The 22,089-nt window shown below is 35.3% G+C and overlaps 1 protein-coding gene across 3 annotated transcripts in view; it reads right to left on the bottom strand.

Annotated features, from left to right (window-relative positions):
* Positions 1–22,089, bottom strand: part of LOC149807286 (chitin-binding domain protein cbd-1-like) — a 95,844-nt gene that overhangs the window by 65,800 nt on the left and 7,955 nt on the right. For all 3 annotated transcript variants that reach the window (XM_089936323.1, XM_089936260.1, XM_089936202.1), the window contains exons 3-6: positions 18,139–18,324; positions 11,601–11,783; positions 8,365–8,547; positions 6,074–6,256 (exon numbers count right to left, since the gene is read on the bottom strand). In XM_089936323.1, the coding sequence (XP_089792449.1) occupies positions 6,074–6,256; positions 8,365–8,547; positions 11,601–11,783; positions 18,139–18,324 (735 nt within the window). The remainder of the gene's footprint in view (positions 1–6,073; positions 6,257–8,364; positions 8,548–11,600; positions 11,784–18,138; positions 18,325–22,089) is intronic.

Consider the following 22,089-nt stretch of genomic DNA (forward strand, 5'->3'; position numbering starts at 1 on the left):
TATGAAAAACTGGCTGTCATAGGTGGCTATTATGGTGGCATCAGGATGGGTAACAGCTATGGCATTACCAGTCCCCACTCACAGTTGGTGGTTTCTATTTCTTGGTAGTCCTTGTTGGTGATCGACAGATCATTGCAGATGTCACAGATGTCTGATTATTACCCATCCAAAGTTCTTTTTTTTTCTTTTTTTTGGCATCCACTGGAGCTAGTGTCCCACTGGTAAGTGCAAATAAAAACATCAGCCTGGCACTGCCAGAGCAAAATAACATCATCTGCCCATAAGATGGGAAACACCATTAGTGTCTGATCCTGGCTGATGGTACTCAGGTTGTAGGTGACCACACAGTTCTCTTAATTGATTTTTGACATCCAACAGCTGGCCAAAAAGATGGAATGCATCAAGCTTATTTTCATACTGAGACATACATATCATGTTACTGGAGGGTACATCCCCAATACCAATAAGCGATAAGCTGTTCTCAGCACAACATGTTGGATAAGTATGACTTTAAGGTGTCAGGCCATGATAACAGGCCAGAGTTTGATGAGAACAAGAAGGCCATGATAACAGGCCAGAGTTTGATGAGAACAAGAAGGCCATGACAACAGGCCAGAGTTTGATGAGAACAAGAAGGCCATGACAACAGGCCAGAGTTTGATGAGAACAAGAAGGCCATGATAACAGGCCAGAGTTTGATGAGAACAAGAAGGCCATGATAACAGGCCAGAGTTTGATGAGAACAAGAAGGCCATGATAACAGGCCAGAGTTTGATGAGAACAAGAAGGCCATGATAACAGGCCAGAGTTTGATGAGAACAAGAAGGCCATGATAACAGGCCAGAGTTTGATGAGAACAAGAAGGCCATGATAACAGGCCAGAGTTTGATGAGAACAGAAGGCCATGATAACAGGCCAGAGTTTGATGAGAACAAGAAGGCCATGACAACAGGCCAGAGTTTGATGAGAACAAGAAGGCCATGACAACAGGCCAGAGTTTGATGAGAACAAGAAGGCCATGATAACAGGCCAGAGTTTGATGAGAACAAGAAGGCCATGATAACAGGCCAGAGTTTGATGAGAACAAGAAGGCCGAAACAGCTTGTATATCAGAGGACTATTTTATCTGAACACATGCAGGTGGAGATTAAAAAATGACTGGTGAACTTCAAAAGGGATAACCTCAAAGCAACATTAGACAAGATCCACAATGAAAGTATTGAACAGGCCTATAAAGAAGCCCATCTACACCAACTACACTACCACTGATAACATCATGCATGAGATACTGTTCTCCATCCCAGAATGTCACTGGCCTCTGCCACCAGCAGCAAGATTGTTCCAGAATAAGCACAAGGGCCAATAATGTTGTAGGTAAAGTTTTATCATACCTAAGCCACTTATAAGCCCCAAATCAAGTCACTAGTCTGTGTTTTGTGTCTATACCAAACTCATAGCAAAGGTGTTAATATTCTGTCATATGATTGTGTTGTTTAGCATAAATGGTTGTTCCAACTTAAGTACATAACCTATAATATATTAGCCTAATGAACTAAACCAGTACTGAGAGGACCTAACATGACACCACCCTTGCTAATGTCAGCCAGTAATATGTAAAATGGTAGTTATTTATCCCTGACCACCTTACACTTAAATTGTCTCCATGACAATTAGCTATATAAACTGCCATGGATACTTTTACATGAGCTCTAAGCAGGACTGTTTATACATGTTATGAATATATCTTTCAACATGATCCAAACAAATCCTGCTTGTTTTTTTCTTGTAAGGTCACTGAAAGTCAGGCTCTTCCAAACACAACTGTGTCAGGGAGTTTAGGATTAAAAAATTGTGTTTTAGATAAACACTTTGTATTATGGCAGGTATGACTGTCAAATGGCAGACACATCAAAGACTGCATTAAAAAAATGGACAATTATAATAGCAATTCATTAGCTCTATAATGACTTGTACAACATTAAAACACTTAATACATGTATATAACGTATTTCTGCTTTTCAATTAGCTTACCAAGATAAGATGAAGGTGGAGGGGGAGGTGGAGGTGGAGGAAATGCCTCTAACATGTCACATGTCCAACAGCAGCTCTGACTTTTTCTGGACATCTGTTGCACACCTATCGAATTCATTCAATGATTGAGAAGCCAGGTTTAGATTGAATCCATACTTATTGTTGATAGTATCCTGGCAAATCTAAAACAACTAACTGTGTTCCACTTGGGACATTCTAAAGCTTGATATCAAGTCCCTTCATCTACATTATACATGCATGGATATCTTAAAATAACACTGCATCTTTGATCTGGGTGTGTACATGTATGCCAGAACTCGGCTCTATGATGAATGCATAATCTAGTTCTAAACTTGTCCTGCACTTTCTAGTGAAGGAACATGCAACAAAATATTTTATTAATCAAGGGCAACTTTCTATTGGCATTGTGTTTACAATGCCAACTGTGTGCTTATTAGAGTAGATAATCACAAAGTAATAATTCATTTTCTCTAAGCACTGAAATGTGTTTTTTTCTGAGGAGAGGTACAACCAATTTTAATTATGCAGTTCTAATCTGTAAATATTGTTAAGCATCCTCTTTAAGCAATTGAAGAAAATCAACTCATATATGCTAAATGCACCATCCTCCTGTTCTAGAAATGCTTAGAACAAGTGCATCAACCCAGTCCACCAAAATGCTGTTGTTGTAGGGTTTAACGCCATTTTTCAGCACATGATAGGCTATATATGGCGGCCAGTATTAATGGTGGAGGAAGAAACTGGGAAAACCCCGGAAAGAACCACCGACCCACAAGAAGCAACTGGCAAGCTTTCTCACATACCCACATTAACCGAATCCAAGACTCAAACCCACGCAGACAGAGGTGAGATGGCAATTATCCGTAACGGAGTGCACTTTAGACCACTCGGCCACTTGGGGCCCTGTTCCACCAAATTGCATGTCATTGGACCATTACACAACACTGTGAAATACTGGATGAGCTAAATCTCCAGATACTTCAAGTACACAGCTACTACTCCTATATCTCTGGTGAAGACCATGGATGCAGAGGCTAGACCAAATAGCATGCTTTGGAAATGAATGTCTCCTATCCATTATCAAAAACTGGAAGTATTTCTTGTGTGGACCGAAGATCATGGTGTGAACACAAATCCTGAAGATACATGAAAACTGCACAGTCTATTAGTCTGACAGCATTTTGAACTGATGCTGCAGTTTCCATCTTGAATGTTTCCTCATGTAGATATTTTTTAAAGAGGGAAAGACCTAAATCAATCTCTGTTTCTTGCCATTTTAGAGGATAAGAAATAACTAGGTGTAGAATGCTGGTGACTGTATATTAGAACCCTTTATACTGCACCCTTCAGAAAGATGGATGTGTACTTCTTACTTTAACTTGATATATCTAACTGATGGAAGAGGACGCATCCTTGAGAGAGTAAGAAGGTATGTTCATCACAGACTCTCCATTGTCAAAAAAAGACCCTCCAGTCTTTCAATAATGTCCTCATCTCCTCTTCAACTCTGTGAGATGCATGGTGAGAGGGGTTAGGAGATCCTAAGGATCCGTCTCCTCTTGATTATCAGTAGATCCCTGAGAATCTCCTAAGACAGACAAGACACTATCAGCTTCCATTCATCCATATAACTCTATGTACTGCTGGATTGCACATCCATCCATCTTTATACACTGTGTACTGTTGGAACATGAAACCAAATTCGACATTCATCTATAATACACTCCATATCTGAACCACATGCAATTTGAGTGTCCCATGGGGCTTTTCTTATACACATTCTATCTACACTTGTGATGTCTGAAAAGAAATTTCTAAAACAAGAAATATATTTTGATGGCCAAAACAACTGATTTATAACAATAACAAGGGTGGCATCAGCCATGTTGTTACTTTTATCTTCACTGAAAAAAATGGCAGCATTTATCTGCATTTCAATGAATGAATTATAAACACGGGAACATCATGCGTGAATTATATTAAATGCTAAAAGCATTTTTTTTAAATGGAGGACTGTGTAATCTCTACTAAGTATCTTTAGGAGATCAACTGTTGTTAATAACATTCACTGTATTAATAACAATAATGAGACTAATAGATACACCCCATAAAAAAGGTAAACACCCAAGTGTAAATAATGAATAGATAATTTTGATGAGCTGTTAATAATAATACATATTCATACTCATAAAAAAATGAAGAGAATGAAGGGTAGGTGGCTCATTGTGTGAAACAGTGTAAATTATCACTGGAACATCAAATGAGACTTTTCATAATTCAGACTGGGATAACTTTTTGCTAAAAAGAAATATGAATATCAAGTCCTCATATAGCGTAACTGTTGGTATTTTTTCTTCCAGCTACTATCTTTTCCATGTCTGCAGGATTGATCAATGTGCTTTTACCCACTTGTCCTGGACATAAAATTCACCTTATTTTTCACTTGTCCCAAAACTGTCCAATCCTGAATTTGTCAGTTCTGCTGACAAATACACTTTTCAGCTCAACTGACAAATACACTGGCTGAATTTCCAACCTTTGCCAGTTTTGGATTTTGTTTACAATAACATCAAAACATCTTTCCATCTCAGTCAAAAAATTCAAGACAGGGATAACAATCAACCCAACATGGCTGAAAATTTCTGTCTTTTAGTTCTGCCATATTTAACAATTTTTGCTGCCACAGATTCTGGGTTATGTCTTTTGGGAGAAATAGTTACCTCATACTCAGTTGCAGTCTGACATTTTATCCCAGGGCCCCGAGTGGCCGAGTGGTCAAAAGCACTCACCATTATGGATCACTGCCATCTCACCTCTGTCTCTGTGTGTTCAAGTCTTGGGCTCAGCCAATGTGGGTACATGAGAAAGCTTGCCAGTAGCTTCTCATGGGTTGATGGCTCTTTCTGGAGTTTTCCTGGTTTTTTTCTCCACCATTTATAGCCTAACAACAACAACATTTTATCCCTCCACTTCTAAGTGAATTTTCCCTCTCTAACTCTCCCTTTGTACTGTGTGAAAATAATTTAGCAAACTCATTTTATCTACAGAGTAAATATCAGCTTGACTGACAACTACTTCTCATGTGGTCATTTTGTAGTTTAAATAAAAACAGAGAAAGCTCATTAATTTGTGTAACTGTTTTTTTTTTCAGATGCAATATAACATGTGGAAGTTAATCCACTGTACAATGAATAAAAAAATAAAGAATCATTGCTTTCATTTAAACAGTTCATACCGGAAACCATCACTGATGTTAATGAAGTTCCTTTATTTAATTTAATTACAGTGCCTTGCTGTATTATAATTAAAGTGAGTCATTTGTGTGGATCTGGTCTGAGTAAACATGAAATAACAAAGCCATTTAAAACAATGCTAATTAATATACTGGCTTTGTTTTGATCTGTCGATAATTTGGACATTTAGCCCAAAATTGCAATCAAGTGATAATAGGACTTGACCACCAGTGGGTGTTATTCAGGATGTAAATGTATACATGGAATGAGGTTGAATTAAGCATTCAGTACATGCCAAGGGCACGAATTGCCAAAAGAAAGTAGGTGAGGTAATTAAAGCACAAAAATATGGACTAACCCTACTTTTTAAAATAGGATAAAAGAAATAATGTCCCAGACAAGTGGCTTGGAGAATATATTTGCCTGACTTTGAAAATGAATGAGATGTTTGGCTATGGGATTTGATCAGCCCTGGTCTGACTTATAATTTATGACTTAAAAAAAAAGATGATTCACAGTTGTGCACGAGCCACTAATATTAAGTTAGACTGGATCAATGCATGCATTCTACAAATTTGTAAAACAGGAGAATGATGTATCTATCACAAACAAGGTTTCTCCAATGTGAAAAGAGTAAACTTATCAAAAGTGACTAGTACTGTATTATTGATGATAACATTTTTGCTTCGTCCCTCAACATATGAATACTCATTAGTGTCTATTGTTGCAAATGTACAATATTTTTATAACAGAAGATAGAGAGGCTCAAAACCTAAACTGATATTCACCTTGACTGCAATCATCTTGAAGACCATACTTCTGGACACACTGTTTTCTGGTAGGACTAAAGACTTTCCCGGTCTCACACTGTTTTTCCTGGAGTTCATAGTTGTAGTCACACAGGTAATAAAAGCTGCAGTTATCTTTCTTTGGCAGAAACTCACCAACAGTACAGGCAGGGGATTTTGTCACTGTTATTGCAGGGAGTAAACAGGATACAGTCAAACTATTCACATGCTTGGTGTTTCTTTACAGGAATCTTCTAAGATGACAACTAAAGCTATCAGAGATGAGTGAATTAAAAAGTGCCCAGATCACTAAAATTGGCTAATCATGGTTTGTAGAATGAGCAATCAAGGGCAAGAACTCTACATGATGTTCTGGGATGCTAGAATACAAAACATTCAATATCATATCAATCTGAAAGTACATAATACATTTTGCTGAAATGAAACAATTCTGTGCAAAGTTATGCTACAGGATCCTAATGGAAAAAGACTGACAATCAGGGGATGTAACTCCTTCAAAATAAAATGTGCAGTGCTGGAAGGCAACTGCTTAATTGTGTCATTGACATACTGTTGCGTGCCAAATTCTACTGAAATTCAACAATGGTTAGTAATGTTATGTTGCAGAAACCAAAAGAAGGACTAACACACAACACTTCTGCAACATTGTTGTAAGGTTGTGATTTGGCTACATGTACAAATAGCATCACTAATAACCGCTCCGGCGGACATGTGGTTAAAGCATGAACTCGGATGTGGGAGGTCATGGGTTTGATCCCCGGCAGAGTTATACCAAAGACTTACAAAAATGGTACTAACAGCTGTCTCACTTGGTGCTCAGCATTAAGAGGTTAGTGTTATGATTGGTTGGCCTGGTGTCAGGATAATGTGACTGGGTGGGACATCATGTTACATGTCTACAGCATGATGCCCCAGTGCTTAGACATATCTATAAACTGCCACACTGCAGACATCATAGCTATATGAATTTTTTTTAAAGCTACATTAAAAATTTAAATCACACACACACACATGCATCACTAAAACACTGTACATATACATTAATCTTAACTGTATAATGCGTTACAATACTATATTGATGTTGTGTTAAATTAACAAAATCTGAGCAAAACCATCATTGTTTAATACTTTTTTTCAGTGTTATTTCCAAGAGAAATAATTGATTGAAGTTTTCTACTTGTAATTATTTTTAAACATTTAATCTTTGTTTTTTCAAATTTCTCTGATAAAAAGTTCCGACTGAACTTGGTAACACTTCTGGTACATGCAGAATCATACTATGGCTGAAATATGTGCTTTTGAACCATCGAGGTATGTACATTGATCAGTTAAGTTATAACTGCATCCAGAGTAATCAAAAATAATGTTTTCATTGAGATCAAGCAGTTATATTTTGGTTGATTGTGATACAGATGCTGTCTTGCATGTTTGGTTGACTGATACAGATGCTGTCTTGCATGTTTGTTTGGTTGACTGATACAGATGCTGTCTTGCATGTTTGGTTGACTGATACAGTTGCTGTCTTGCATGTTTGGTTGACTGATACAGATGCTGTCTTGCATGTGTAAAATACCTTGCGCGTTGACAACATTTTCAAACAACAAAAAAAGTATCTGCCAATGTGCTCTGTACAAAGAATGGTACCATATATACATGCCTATAAGACAATGATAACAAATTTAGTAACAACCAATACAAAACATGCTGAATACTGATACATTGGTCAATTAATTTTTTTTTAAAATTAAATAATAAATAGTTAAACCTTATATCACTAAATTAAAAACATGCAAATAACATGAAATTACAATGCAAAATTTGTAATATCCACAAATAATGAAATATTTGCTGTTATCATATTTCATAATAATTGTATGGTATCTAATGTAAAATTAGGTAATGTTAGGCAATTAAGTGAATAAATGACCAAACAGTCTCCATTTTGATTTAAGAATTAATCCAATAAATAAACTCACTATGACATACAAACATGCACATTGCTTTAATATAAGGCTAAACAAGGCAGTAAACTAGTTCACTTCAAGGCAAACTAACTATGCACAACTACTCACTGTGATCTAGTTTAAAGCATACCTAATTGAAATGTAGTGAACAAGTCTGAAATTCAACTGATTCTTAACCATCCTGAATATTCTTTGACAGAGATGTACTCAGTCAAAGTTCCCGTTTTTACAAACATGCTATTTTTGGTAACAGAAAAATCAACAGCTTGCCATAGACTGTTGATGACCACAACAAAATATACTCACCTCGACTGCAGTCATCTTGAAGACCATACTTCTGGACACACTGTTTTCTGGTAGGACTGAAGACTTTCCCTGTCTGGCACTGTTTCTCCTGAAGTTCATAGTTGTAGCCACAAACAAAATAAGAGCTGCAGTTATCTTTCTTTGGCAATAACTCACCAGATGCACAGGGGGAGGGTTTTGTCGCTGTTAAGGAAAGGATACAAGTCAGAAAATTCACACGCATTATATGCCATCAGTGACCTAATTATCTGGATATTAGTAAATAATTATTTTTCTCTCCATCCAGTTTTTTTATGAACTGTACAAGTAAAAATTTACAATTTGTCTGAAAATTTAACATTTTTATGGTCTGTATAATGTATTGATGTCACAAGTACTTCTTTGGTCAATTAGATCAATAGGGGTGTGAGTCTTACCTATAGTTGTTTTGTTTTATTGACAGAAATGAGTGCCTTTGAATGATGTATCTGTAAAGTTTAATGCTAGGTAAACTAGATTGCCTTCTATCCTTCTTTGCCAATACTTTGATGATTACTAGGATACCTTATATCCTTTCTTGCCAATAGTATAATGATAACTAGATTGCCTTCTATCCTTCTTTGCCAATACTTTGATGATTACTAGGATACCTTATATCCTTTTTTGCCAATAGTATAATGATAACTAGGAGGCCTTCTATCCTTCTTTGCCAATACTTTGATGATTACTAGGATACCTTATATCCTTTCTTGCCAATAGTATAATGATTACTAGGAGGCCTTATATTCTTCCTTGCCAATACTTTGATGATAATAAGGATGCCTTATATCCTTGCCAACAGTATGATAACTAGAATGCCTTATATTTTTGCTTGCAAAATAGTATTGATGATAACTAGGATGCCTTATTTCCTTCCTTGCCAATAGTATGATGATAACTAGGATGCTTTAAATCCTTTCTTGCCAATAGTAGGATGATAACTAGGTTGCCTTGTATCCTTGCTTGCCAATAGTATGATGATAACTAGATTGTATTGTATCCTTGCTTGCCAATACTTTGATGATAACTAGGTTGCCTTGTATCCCTGCTTGCCAATAGAAGATAAATAAGTTGCCTTGTATCATTGCTTGCCAATACTTTGATAACTAGGTTGCCTGGTATCCTTGTTTGCCAATACTTTTATGATAATGTTTCTGTTTTCTTTTACAAAAAATAAAGAATTCAGATAGCAGTTCTGGTTTTTTTCTTGTTTCCAAAACAAAGTCAGTCTGTTCATTATGTACAAGTACTGACATTAGTAGTGTCAACCAGTCCAACCTGAGTAAACTCTGGGCATGACATGTTACTTAATCTATTTGAGTATAGTACTTTAAAATTATTTGATTCAATTCCAAGAAGCCTCAGTTAGAAATGCTGACAGGAATACATTTTAATGTAAACATTGTTTCATAGCATAAATGTGCCTTTGACAACAGAATGTATCACTGAAATGATACATACTTACCTGTACTATGTAGTCTCTCAAAACCTGCAAGATAATCCTTGTTTTTCTTCAAAAATGCTTCGAGAAATCTCAACATAAGTACGCTGATATACTGCTCATTGTATCAAAATTCAAGAACAGCTGTTAGTGCCTATAACTCTAAATCAACATTATGAAATTTTGAGCTTTCCATAAAAAGTCATATTTTGTTTAATTATTTGTACCTGAAAGAAAAACAAATTCATTGCAAATAACATTAGACAAAATTTTGATCCAAGAAAATTTCTGAAATGCCTACTGGCGGCAGCACTTTAAGAAATAAATACCCATAAATAAGTTTTGTAAAGTGAAATTAGTGTTTTAGTTTCAGTTCCATCTTTTAAGATGGTTTTAGTGTAATCTTCAAAATGTGAAATGCCCTCTTGTATTCAAATATGAAATGTCAATCTGTCTTCACATCTATGTCCATGACCATTTTTGCAAATGTTCATTCCCTGTCAGGTTGCTGTCAACATTTATACCTGGGACATCTCATGTGCCAACTTGAAGTTCAGTATTCTTAGAAGACATATCCCAGTGTTGCTTCTGGCAATCTTGATAATTTTGGGACTGTAGTCTTAGTCTTGGATATTTTTCAAGCAATTACATTCTGTCTTTGCAAGTTTCCAAAAATTATTCAGGGCATATTGCAAACTGTTTTGTAGTAGAGCTTGGGCGATTTGTCCATGTGAAAGGGTAGTTGTTGTTGTTGTTGTTGTTGTGGGGTTTAACGCCATTTTTCAGCACATGATAGGATATGCATGGCAGCCAGCATTAATGGTGGAGGAAGAACCCGGAAAAAACCCAGGAAGAACCACCGACCCATGAGAAGCTACTGGCAAGCTTTCTCACATACCCACATTGGCCGAATCCTAGACTCGAACCCATGCAGACAGAGGTGAGATGGCAGTGATACGTAACGGAGAGTGCTTTAGTTTTATTAGCATATTGATCTGATGTTACAATCTCATTTTGCAAATAAAGAAGCAGATCAGTAATAAAACCTAGAACTAAATCCTGTTGACTACCATAATGTGCAAGAAACTAGAGCTATTAGTGATGGGTATTACAAATGGCTGCACTCACTACAATTGTTGGGCAGGGTCTTATACAGCAGGCTCGTGTTAGGAAACCAACATTAGGAGAATCAGCAATCAGGACAGAGAACTTCTTTAAATGATGATGTGGAATGATGGAAATCCAACTTATTCATGGCCTCACCAAGGTACATAATAGATAGGGTTTAAATCTAACAGTCTTTGTATCATTATGATGCAGAAACCAAACAAAGTCAGGCAATCAATGGGCATTAACTCTTCTAAATGATAATTTGGAATGCTGGAAATTAAATTCATCCAAGGTCCTATCAGTATAAACCTGTATGCCAAAAATCCAACAAGTCTTGGTAAGGTAATGCTGAAGAAACCAAACACTTTAGAGGGATAGGCAATAAGGGCCATAACTTATAGGGATAATCAACAAGGGCCATAACTCCTAAATATGACAATGAGACAGCAAAATGAACCCTTTTCAGGCATCATCAATATCAAATACGGTTATAGTCCACTAAAGTTACCCTGCAGAAACCAAGATGATGAACGATGGATGTAATGACTGCCAGATGGACTGAAAGATATACAAACAATGTGATTTTGTAGGACTCTGCCAGCATCATCAAGCACAATCCTAATTAAAGCAACTTTTGTACCAAAACAAATGTCTGATCAATACCTACTGTTAGTACACTGGTCATAAACACTCATCTTCAATACACAACTTGATGTGATGGGACTGAAAATTTGGCCAATGGAGCAGTTCTTCTCCATCAGCTTGTAGCGGTAATCACATAGAAAGTAGGAGCTGCAATCTTTTGGATTCGACTTGACCTCTCCAGGTACACAATATGAAGGCGTTGTTGCTGTAGCACAGAAATGAACATGGTTATGGATAATAATTACAGATCTAATGCTGTCCAAAGTATTGTATATACTCACTCATGAGTCCAACTGCAAACTAAACAGACCCTGATCTGCTGCCAAATAATGCACCAGAAGGTCTGGGTCTGTGTCCTTTGTGAGTAATCTGTAGAGCAAACAACATAGACTGCAATCTGCAAGCACATTATGCTGCAGCTTTTCAGGATATATGTTGTTTGCAGTAAAACTCAACTTATAAGCGAGTATATAGGATATGATCAGAGGCATATCTCATGTCTTCTTTGCATGCATGCATGCACATATGCATGGCATGCACATTAGTGCATTCAAAGCATCATGCAACTCCTCATGCTATGCTTAAGATGCTATGATTAAGACTACAGTATAATGATGTGATTAAGACTGTACAGTATGATTCTATCATTAAAACTGTACAGTATATTGCTATTATTAAGACTACAGTATAATGCTATGATTAAGATTGTACAGTATAATGATGTGATTAAGACTGTACAGTATAATTCTATCATTAAAACTGTACAGTATAATGATATGATTAAGATTATACAGTATAATGAAAAGATTAAGACTGTACAGTATGATTCTATCATTAAAACTGTACAGTATATTGCTATGATTAAGACTGTACAATAAAATGTTATAATTAAGATTGTACAGTATAATGAAAATTTATATGATAAGCAGGTATGCTACTTTGGTGATTAGTACAACTTGTATATGCATTTTTTAAACATAGTATCTAATGTAAAAACCATCACAAAAATGTATTTATCAAGTTTTGATAAGTCAGACTGTCAAGTGTTTATGATTTTCCACAACAGAATATAAATTATTAATTTGTTTTTTTTAACTTTTCATATTTTTGGGATGAAATCTTTCAGGAAAAGTAAAATATGTGAATAAAGCTCCCAGTTTATATAACAATTTTTGGTTTATTAGAAGTCAGTAAACTCTTTCACTCTATGGCATAAAAGCAATATCGCCATTACCAAGTATGTAAAAATGACATTGTCCATAAAAACATATCCAACTACTTGAAACTGATGGCTGATCATTTATGATTCCAGTAATTTCACATTGCTTGCTAAATAGCAAACCCTGTCTAAATATGCATTTTGTACTGGTTCTTTGGTGAAAAAATGTTTTATCTGTATCAACTTCTTAAAAACAATAATTGGGTCAAACTGATAAAAAAAACAATATTCACTTAACATTTGGGAACTGTTTTGTAGTATTTGTCATGTGGATTTAAACAATATACTATAGCATATTAAACTGTATCTGCACCAACTGAAAATAATTCAAACAAGTTTATCTGAGCTCAACTAATGTAGGTGTGTGAGAAAGCTTGCCAGTAGTTTCCCATGGGTCAGTGGTTCTTACCAGAGTTTTTCTCAGGCTTTTCCTTTATCAGTTATACTGGCTGCCTATCTTGCACTGAGAAATGTATTAAAGCCCAAAACAGTAACAACAATATTTATTTACTTCCTATCAAAAACATTTAAGTGATTATGCTTTTTCATGACATATGGTTATGTTACATTCATCAGATGACCAAACCATCAATTACAAGTATATTTGTAATAGCTGCCATCAAAATAATACTGCTGCGTGTGCTTAGTAGGGTCTGCATATAAACAGTTGGTCTATGGTAAAAGCAAACATGTGTCTACTTCTTGAACAAAAAATTGTTTTACATGGACATGTATATTTGTTTGGAATTACTGCACAGATGCTGAACTAGAGGTTGTTTTCTGGATAGCACTATGTGTATTTCATTGTGTGGGAACATGTTAAGCAAACAATTTAAAAGTCACTAGGGGAAAGACAAAAAAATTACTATTTTTCTTGTGTAAACCCACTAATACCATTATGTGATTTATTTTCTCTTTGCTGAAAGCAAGATCTTTGTTACCCCCCCCTCCTATCTCTCACAGACAAAAATTGTTAAAATCACAATCATTAAACACTTTACGTTTTGTGAAGCAACTAGAAATTTATCTTTCATCTCTTGCAAGATGTCCATACATTTTAGTGTGGAAGTCTTTGAATATTAAAAAGCATTGTGTCCAACATATAAAGAGCATTCTGAACTGTTTACTATAGCTCAGCTGACAGGTAAGTTCCTTGTGCTGTAGTGGATGTCCACTATTATGTAATACTGCTGTGGCAATACAACTTAATCTGTCCACTACCAGCCACAATGTGGACATTCAAAATAAACGCTATATGTGGTACATGATGGACAACAGCAGGGACAGAAAATATTTTCCACCTTGGAAACAAGGCTTTTCTATTATCTATGTTGTGTGTACTGCTTGTGTGTGTATGTGTATATATAATTTAATACAAATAATACTATCATAAAGGTTATAGAACTTTTAATTCTTACTTTGTGAAGATTCATTTCGTAACTACATCTTAAGAAACCTTCTGGTGAAAATCAAATTTTGATATGATTTACATCAAGGAGGAGTAATAACAAGATTTTCAAAGTGGCCACTGTGGTTTTTATATTGGTATCGGATTCACACAACTTTTATTTAAGACCAACTAGACACCATAAGAAATCTTATGCTGAAAACCCCATGCTCCTATTATATCCATTCAAGAGGAGTAGCAAGAACAAGATTTCCACAGTGGCTGCTGTGGTGGCCATATTGGATGTATGGTCAGTACCATTTTCAATTATAATAAATCTAGATGTCTTAAGAAGTCTTTTATTGAAAAACCTGTGTTGATATGTCTATACAATAAGATGGCATTGAAACAGCAAAATTTTCAAGATGGTTGCTTTGGTGGCCATACTTAATATTCATGTGGCATGTTTCATTTAGGACCAACTGGACATAAGGTTTTCAAGATGGGTGCTGTGGTGGCCATCTTGAAATCACTACTACTCCTGAACAGAAAGTCATACTGACATGGGGTTTTCACTGGAAGAGTTCTTATCAACGTGTAAAGTTATTGAAAAGGTCTTGAGCAAATTAGGGCCATAACTCTGTTAAACTTTGCTAGTAAAATGGTTAAAAATGAAATTGATTTAGGTTTTCATAATGTAAAGCCAAATATCAAATTTAATTTCAATCCATGAAGTTCTTGAAAAGGTTTTGGGTAGAAACAAAAATTAAAGAAAGTAGCAAGTAAAACAGAGGCAATAACTCCTTTAACACATTAACCCCTGGAGCTTTTGGTCATTTTTGCCTGAAAATCAAGTAGGAAACACATTTTGAAAGCTATTTCTGAATAGACTCGAAAACACCAAATCCCCAGTCATCTTTCAATAACATACTGCCTAGTTGTGTTAGAAACATCGTTTTTCATTGGCTATTTGACTCGTGCATGAGCAGAAGGGTAAAAGTTGGAGTTCTTTTTTTTTTTTTCTAAATGGAGCCATTATTTTTGTTGTTGTTGTTGTTGTTGTTGTTGTGGGGTTTAACGCCATTTTGCAGCACATGATAGGCTATACATGGCGGCCAGTATTAATGGTGGAGGAAGAACCAGAGAAAACCCCGGAAAGAACCACCGACCCACGAGAAGCTGCTGGCAAGCTTTCTCACATACCCACATTGGCTGAATCTTAGACTCGAACCGCCGCAGACAGAGCATTATTTTTGTATGGAGACCACTCTTTATTCCAAATGCCCATCTTATCCTACTCTTTGCAAAGGCTCATCTGTCTGTTTGCAGTTCATACCAGTTTGCATAAGATCTGAGACCAAAAAGTCTAAAATCTGGGCACAAAATCGGATTCTGACCACGGGCGAATTTTGGGTTAAAAAAAGTCGGGTCCAAAAAATGAAGTTTTTCTATCTGTATTTTGTAGTGCAACTAGATATTCCAGATTATTTGGTATCATTGTAGAGCTACATCTGTCTACCTTTCTATAGTACCACCCACTTTAGTGTATCATGCATGACCTTGACACTACAGAGTTCAGCAGTAGGCCTCTACCTCTTGCCCCATAAAGTCATTGCTAGGGGTTAATGTGTTAAATGCTGCCTGAAAATGGTGCAAACTGATCTTGCCCTAGAAGTTATCAATAAGAAGAAAAATTTGTAACAGATATGACAGGACAGTACAGGACAAAACAAGACATGAGTGGATGGGATGGATGGACATGGGTAACATGATATGCCCCTCCATAGATAGGACAGAAGCAGAAAATGTCATCGATCAGTTTTGTACCCATGAAAAATGGGGAATCAAAATTGCATCACATGAAAAACATCAGTACTTGGCAAGGTGGATAGACATCAAACTTTAAGATTAAAGACTGATTTGACTAATTGACAACATTAACCACAAATGGCATATCAGAAGTTTCGGAGCACAAGGAATTATGGTGTAATGTGCATGTTTATGAGTAAAGAACAAGCCAAACAGGTCATGTTGGCATTCTGAATTGATTATTTCAACAATCACATTTTAATGTGAAGATCTTAACCTTTTATCTTGTAACCAAGTATTGCCATAAATTACACACTGTACGATCACAGTGTATATAAGGGCAAAGCTATAGTGTCTTAGTGGTTCTTGTGCAAGACTCATACCCAGAGTGGTATGGGTTTGGTTCCTATCCAGACCCAGGTCAGGATAAGCAGCAATGGTATGTCCCTGTGCAATGCAATTTAGTCCGACTGCCTTATCATCATATACAATTTAAAGATGTGATATGCTGTGATATGCTGTGAAACACCAATGAATCAGCAATAGTTTCATTCAAATGTCACACTTAAAAGATACAGTCTGGACAATGCTGCTCTTCCCTTTGATATTTTATCTACTGTTCTGGAGGTAAATATAAACAATATATATGGAAAAGAAGCAAATGCTGTGTTTTTACAATAGACCAATTTCACAATACTTGAAAATAATGTTCTCAGGTTATCTTGCAATTCCAAAATGAGGTGCTCAATGCTTGGAGATTTACAATCAAGTGTCAAAATGTAAGAAGTGTGTATACATATATCATAAATTTAAATTTGTTTACAGTGTTTAACCAACAAACAGTTACAAATCTTAAGTCTGAATGAGTGTCTGCAGACCAATGGCCATGCTACTATTGTACACCTACACCCTGATTTGCAGGAAAAAAATGCCTAGGAGTTATGGGTCTCCAAAAATTCTCAGTGGACAGGGAATTAGAAAAAAACAAACAGAAATTAATTTCCATCAGATTTATACTATTTATAACTAATAAGTACAGGAAACAAAAAAATTATGAAAGGAACAAATGTTAAAAAATTAAACTGCATTTGCATTTTTTGCTGAAAGGCATGTAAGATTAGAGTTTCAAGGAACAGAGCTTATTTGTGTACATGAAAATTTATTTCATCCATGAAAGATAACATACCAAATTAAGAATAATGTTATTTAAAATTAAAATACCTATAGATAAATGTTGTTTTGAAAATTAAAATAAACTATAATGGGACTTGTTGTTGTTGTTGTGGGGTTTAACGCCATTTTTCAGCACACGATAGGCTATACATGGCAGCCAGTATTAATGGTGGAGGAAGAACCCGGGAAAACCCCGGAAAGAACCACCGACCCACGAGAAGCTACTGGCAAGCTTTCTCACATACCCACATTGGCTGAATCTTAGACTCAAACCGCTGCAGACAGAGGTGAGATGGCAGTGATCCGTAACGAAGAACGCTTTAGACCACTCAGCCACTCGGGGACCCTATAATGGGACTAAGGAAAATTTTATTATAAATTTAAATTTGACAGAATGGGCAGGGATAGCTTTTGACTTCATAATCTGCAAAGACAGTATTTTTCCACTGATTGTACTTGCAGTTTATTTAAACTACACAATTCTAAACATGCTTTTATAGTACAAACAGTATATACCTCTAAACATGAATTGACAAATATTATTAAAACTGAAAAAGAACTTGCTTAAACTGGTTAAGTGCAAAAGATAAAATACATTCTAAAACAAATTTTTAGTATAAAACCAATTTCTATGAGAAATTTTTCATTTGCATGGCTGTGTGTGCTAGTTATTTTTAAAAAAAACATATTGGGAATTATTATTATTATTATTTTATTAATGCTCATATTTGTTTATTTGTGAATACATGTACATGATGTTATGATATTATTCAGACTTTCTAATGCCGATCTCCACTTCTAAATCAATATAAAAAACATTCACCCAGCAGTGATACCACTGTTTTGATTTATAGTACTCGATATCAGGAATGGCGATTTGTCCGAAATGCCTATTGTGAAAGGGGTCCATTGGCACACAATTAAAATTTGCTATGTGAAATAAGAAAAATGCCTCAATATACTGCATCTCACCTGGATTACAATCATCATAAGCACTTAATTTGATGACACAAAGCTTTCTGGAAGGGCTGAACACCTGTCCACTGCGACACACTTTCTCTACTAGGCTGTATCGGTAGTCACATAAATAGTAGGCACTGCAGTTGCCTGGTTTGGGCAGCAGCTCTCCTGGAGTACAATTACCAGTGGTTTTATTACCTACAGGATAAATGGAATCGGGTCACAATTAGTACTTCCAGTTCAGTACCCACGAATGTAGTTCTAGTCTATTTTTTCCTCTCTCATTTTGGTAGTGATAGAAGAGTTATATTTATGCATTTTTGGTAGGGATTTTAAGGTAATTGTTTATTCTTGAGAATATGAGCTCATGGTGTGGATGTCCATGTATATTTTGGTGACAGTGCACAGTGAGTGATGATCCAGAAGTGAAATCTATGTTCTGTTTACATGCTGCTCTGTTGACAGTCCAGTCTCTTAAAAAAATGCAGGTCAACCTTTGACAAGAACTTCGCCATGAAGTCATCTTTGAATGTATTTTAGATTAGCATATGATTTGTATTGATTGTCACACAGTGGAAAGGTCATTATTGAGAAACAAATGTAGAGAACATATAGTAAAATTAATTGTGTTCTATGTCCAAATGCAACAAAACCTTTTGTCACCCTGAATTGAACAGTACCAGTTACTGTATATAGTCACTTATAAATTGAGTCAAACTGCAAGCAACAAAGATTCTGATCTGCTGTAGCATAATGCAACTGCCAATTAAGGTCTATGTTGTTTGTTTTACTGATTACTCCTAACGAAATGCAAAGACTCAGATCTGCCAGTGCATTATGTGATGGCAGTTTGGTGTTCATGCCATCTTCAGTTAGACTTGTCTTATAAGCAAGTATAGATGGTAAGTACAGGTAACCTGTTTACATTGTGCCTCTGCAACCTAAGGTTTAAACCATTGTTCTGACATGTACAAAGGTATGTGGTTTCTCATCCAAAGTTGATAGTCTCCTCACTTCTCCAGTTTCCACCTCCAAGACCATGCCACACTGAACAAGACTTCATTCATCATAATGACAAACAAAAGTCCATCAAAGGTAATGATACTGAACTGGCCAAAACAAATTAACAGGTTTGCAGTTTAAATGCAGCAAAAAAATATCTTAGTCAAGATCGAATAATAATAATAATAATAATAATAATAATAATAATAATAACAACATTATTATTTTTTATTATTATCAATGTTATTATTATTTATATTGTGTGTTTAACTTGAATGTACATTGTAAGAGTCATTTGTAAACAACATATTACATAGCCAACTTTTGTCCGTGATTGTGGTTTGTGCTTTAAGATACCATTTGTAAACATGTTTACATTTCCTTTTGACTTTAAAAGGTTCTAGAAGTGATAATGTTTATGAATTTGATGGTAAAATGACCCAAATCCTGGTCGTATTAAAATGTTTTACATTTTTATTATAGGGTTGAAGTTGTAAACAGTGTCTTCATTCCTACTTTAAGTTCATTCTCTAGAATCATTGTTACTTGTGTTCAAATATGCTTTGAGAGGAATTATGTATTTAAAATTATTCATTGGAATTAGAAAGTGCTCATTGGATTATTGTGAATTTCTTCAAAGACATTCTGGATTATACCATTGTGATATATCAAGAGTATTGGCACATCAGCTCATTCAAGACTATTGGTATATCAGCACATTCACTACTGGGATTCATTCAGATCACTCTATACTTTTGGATTTGTGATTGAACTTTTAGGATTATTTGAGATTTAATTAACACTATTGAAACTTGCTCTTAAATTTTCACTTTGAAAATTAAATTATTTATTTATCCAGGGTGACATAATTAGCTAACAGCAGGTTTACATTATGGTCCTGCAATGAAAACAAATATACAAGAAATATATATGTAACTATCAAACAAATGTATACATTTAACATCTATTGCATAAAAGAAAAAAAAAATACTGTGAATAGCCTCAAAACTCAAGATTTGCTATACAGGAATTCCCCCAAGATCGAATGTATTTGAGTGTCCCAAATTTCTTTTTTAATATTAAAATGTTCTTTCCATGAAACTGAAACCTATCAACTCCAAAAACAAAACAACAAAAAATTATCCCATATTAAAATTTTACACTTAAAAAAACCCTGATAAAAGTTAAAGCAATTTCAAACTTGGAAATATATTTTAGCTGCTGAATTCATGACACATGCAAGGCCAGATTGTTTACATGAAGTAGGCTTATCATTGATAAAAGGTCACATGGACTTATAACATGCACATCAACACAGATCACAAGTCTTTACACCATAAAATGAGCCAGCTTTTAAGGCAAGTTATTAATAATTAAATTCTTGTAGATAGGATTATGTTCAACTGATTAATATCTGACTGATTAATGTTATTCATCTGTATAAAAGATTTATAGATGTCAGAACAATCAGGTGTGCATTGTAGGACTGAAATATATTCATCTCCCCGCTGCTCTGTACCCTACACTGGCTATCCATTCGATCCAGAATCAAACACAAAATTTGTTCTCTGTGCTACGTTTCACTGTCGGACTCTAGTCCAACATACCTATCCGACCTCACCCATTTGTACACACCAGCAAGATACTTACACTCCTCTTCTGACAATTGTATACTCATTATTCCCACTATGAAAAAATGTCATATGGACAGTGTTCTTTTGCATACCAGGGCCCAGCAACGTGGAATGAATTGCCCACTGAACTTAGACACAAAGACACAGTGATCACATTCAAGAGTGCTCTCAAAACTCACTTATTTCGACTGCAAGAACAAACTTAAAGACCTAATAATGTTTCCTACCTTAAATATTCTCAGCATGTTTTTTTATTAATGTTTTCTAATTTCATGGTGTTTGTTTTTGTAATCATATCGTTATATCTTTTTTATCTTATAGGTGTTGTCTAATGTTGTAAAGCGCTTAGAGCTTCTAAAGATTAGGCGCTATTCAAAGTCCTCATTATTATTATTATTATTTTTATTATTATTATTATTATTATTATTATTAAGTATTTTAGATAACATTCACACTACATGTATATATACTTCCCCAGGATATGTTCAATAGCTCCTCACCTATATTAGCTATCATCTTTGCTTTTTTAATTAGAGAGTCAAGGTTCCAATGTGTTAATCCTATCTACACCTTGGCAGATCAAACTGATATTTCAGTGCTTTGAGTCTGTCAATTTTACTTGATGCAGCTGCAAGACACCGCATACAATCAAAGTCAAGTTGTTCAAATTTGAACACTGTTTGTACTTCATCAAGCCAAATTAAGGGAGCACACAACTGGAACATACTCACTAATAAACAATTTTCCATTGCTGGTCCGAGTTTGTACAAATACAATTCCTTTCCCTATAATACACTGTAATGACTTCTCTCTGATACTTAGTCATACATTTTTTGATGTTAAACTAACAAAGTATCCTTTTGAAGTGAATTGCCTTCACCATTTTCAGTCTACGTACAATACACCACTGTAACAAGCTACTGGTTAGTTGACACTACATACTAAGAGAGGCAATTTATGAACCCCCAACAGATGTCACTAGGACGGAGCACTTTAATACCTGTTCAATCTGCCAAGATGTAGATAGGGTTAACAAATCAGAACCTTGGAAGTAGCAAAGATGTATTAGCTATAGGAAACTGCCATTATAAAGACTATAAAATGATAACAAGAAGGACTGTAACTCTGTCAAAAATGGAGCTAAAAAGATGAAACTATTAAAAAGTACAAATTGATGAATTAGATAGGTAATCTACAACATATACTTGTTTATTAAGTTGAGTCCAAATGCAAATTACAAAAACAGATTCAGATCAGGTTTGTGTAATTTGTTAGAAGTAAACAGAAGAATTAACAGCACAGTGCCAGGGCATTATGAGATAGCAGA

The sequence above is a fragment of the Sinohyriopsis cumingii genome, chromosome 1, assembly GCF_028554795.1.
Source record: "Sinohyriopsis cumingii isolate HCF-2022 chromosome 1, ASM2855479v2, whole genome shotgun sequence".
In the NCBI taxonomy this organism is placed as follows: domain Eukaryota; kingdom Metazoa; phylum Mollusca; class Bivalvia; order Unionida; family Unionidae; genus Sinohyriopsis; species Sinohyriopsis cumingii.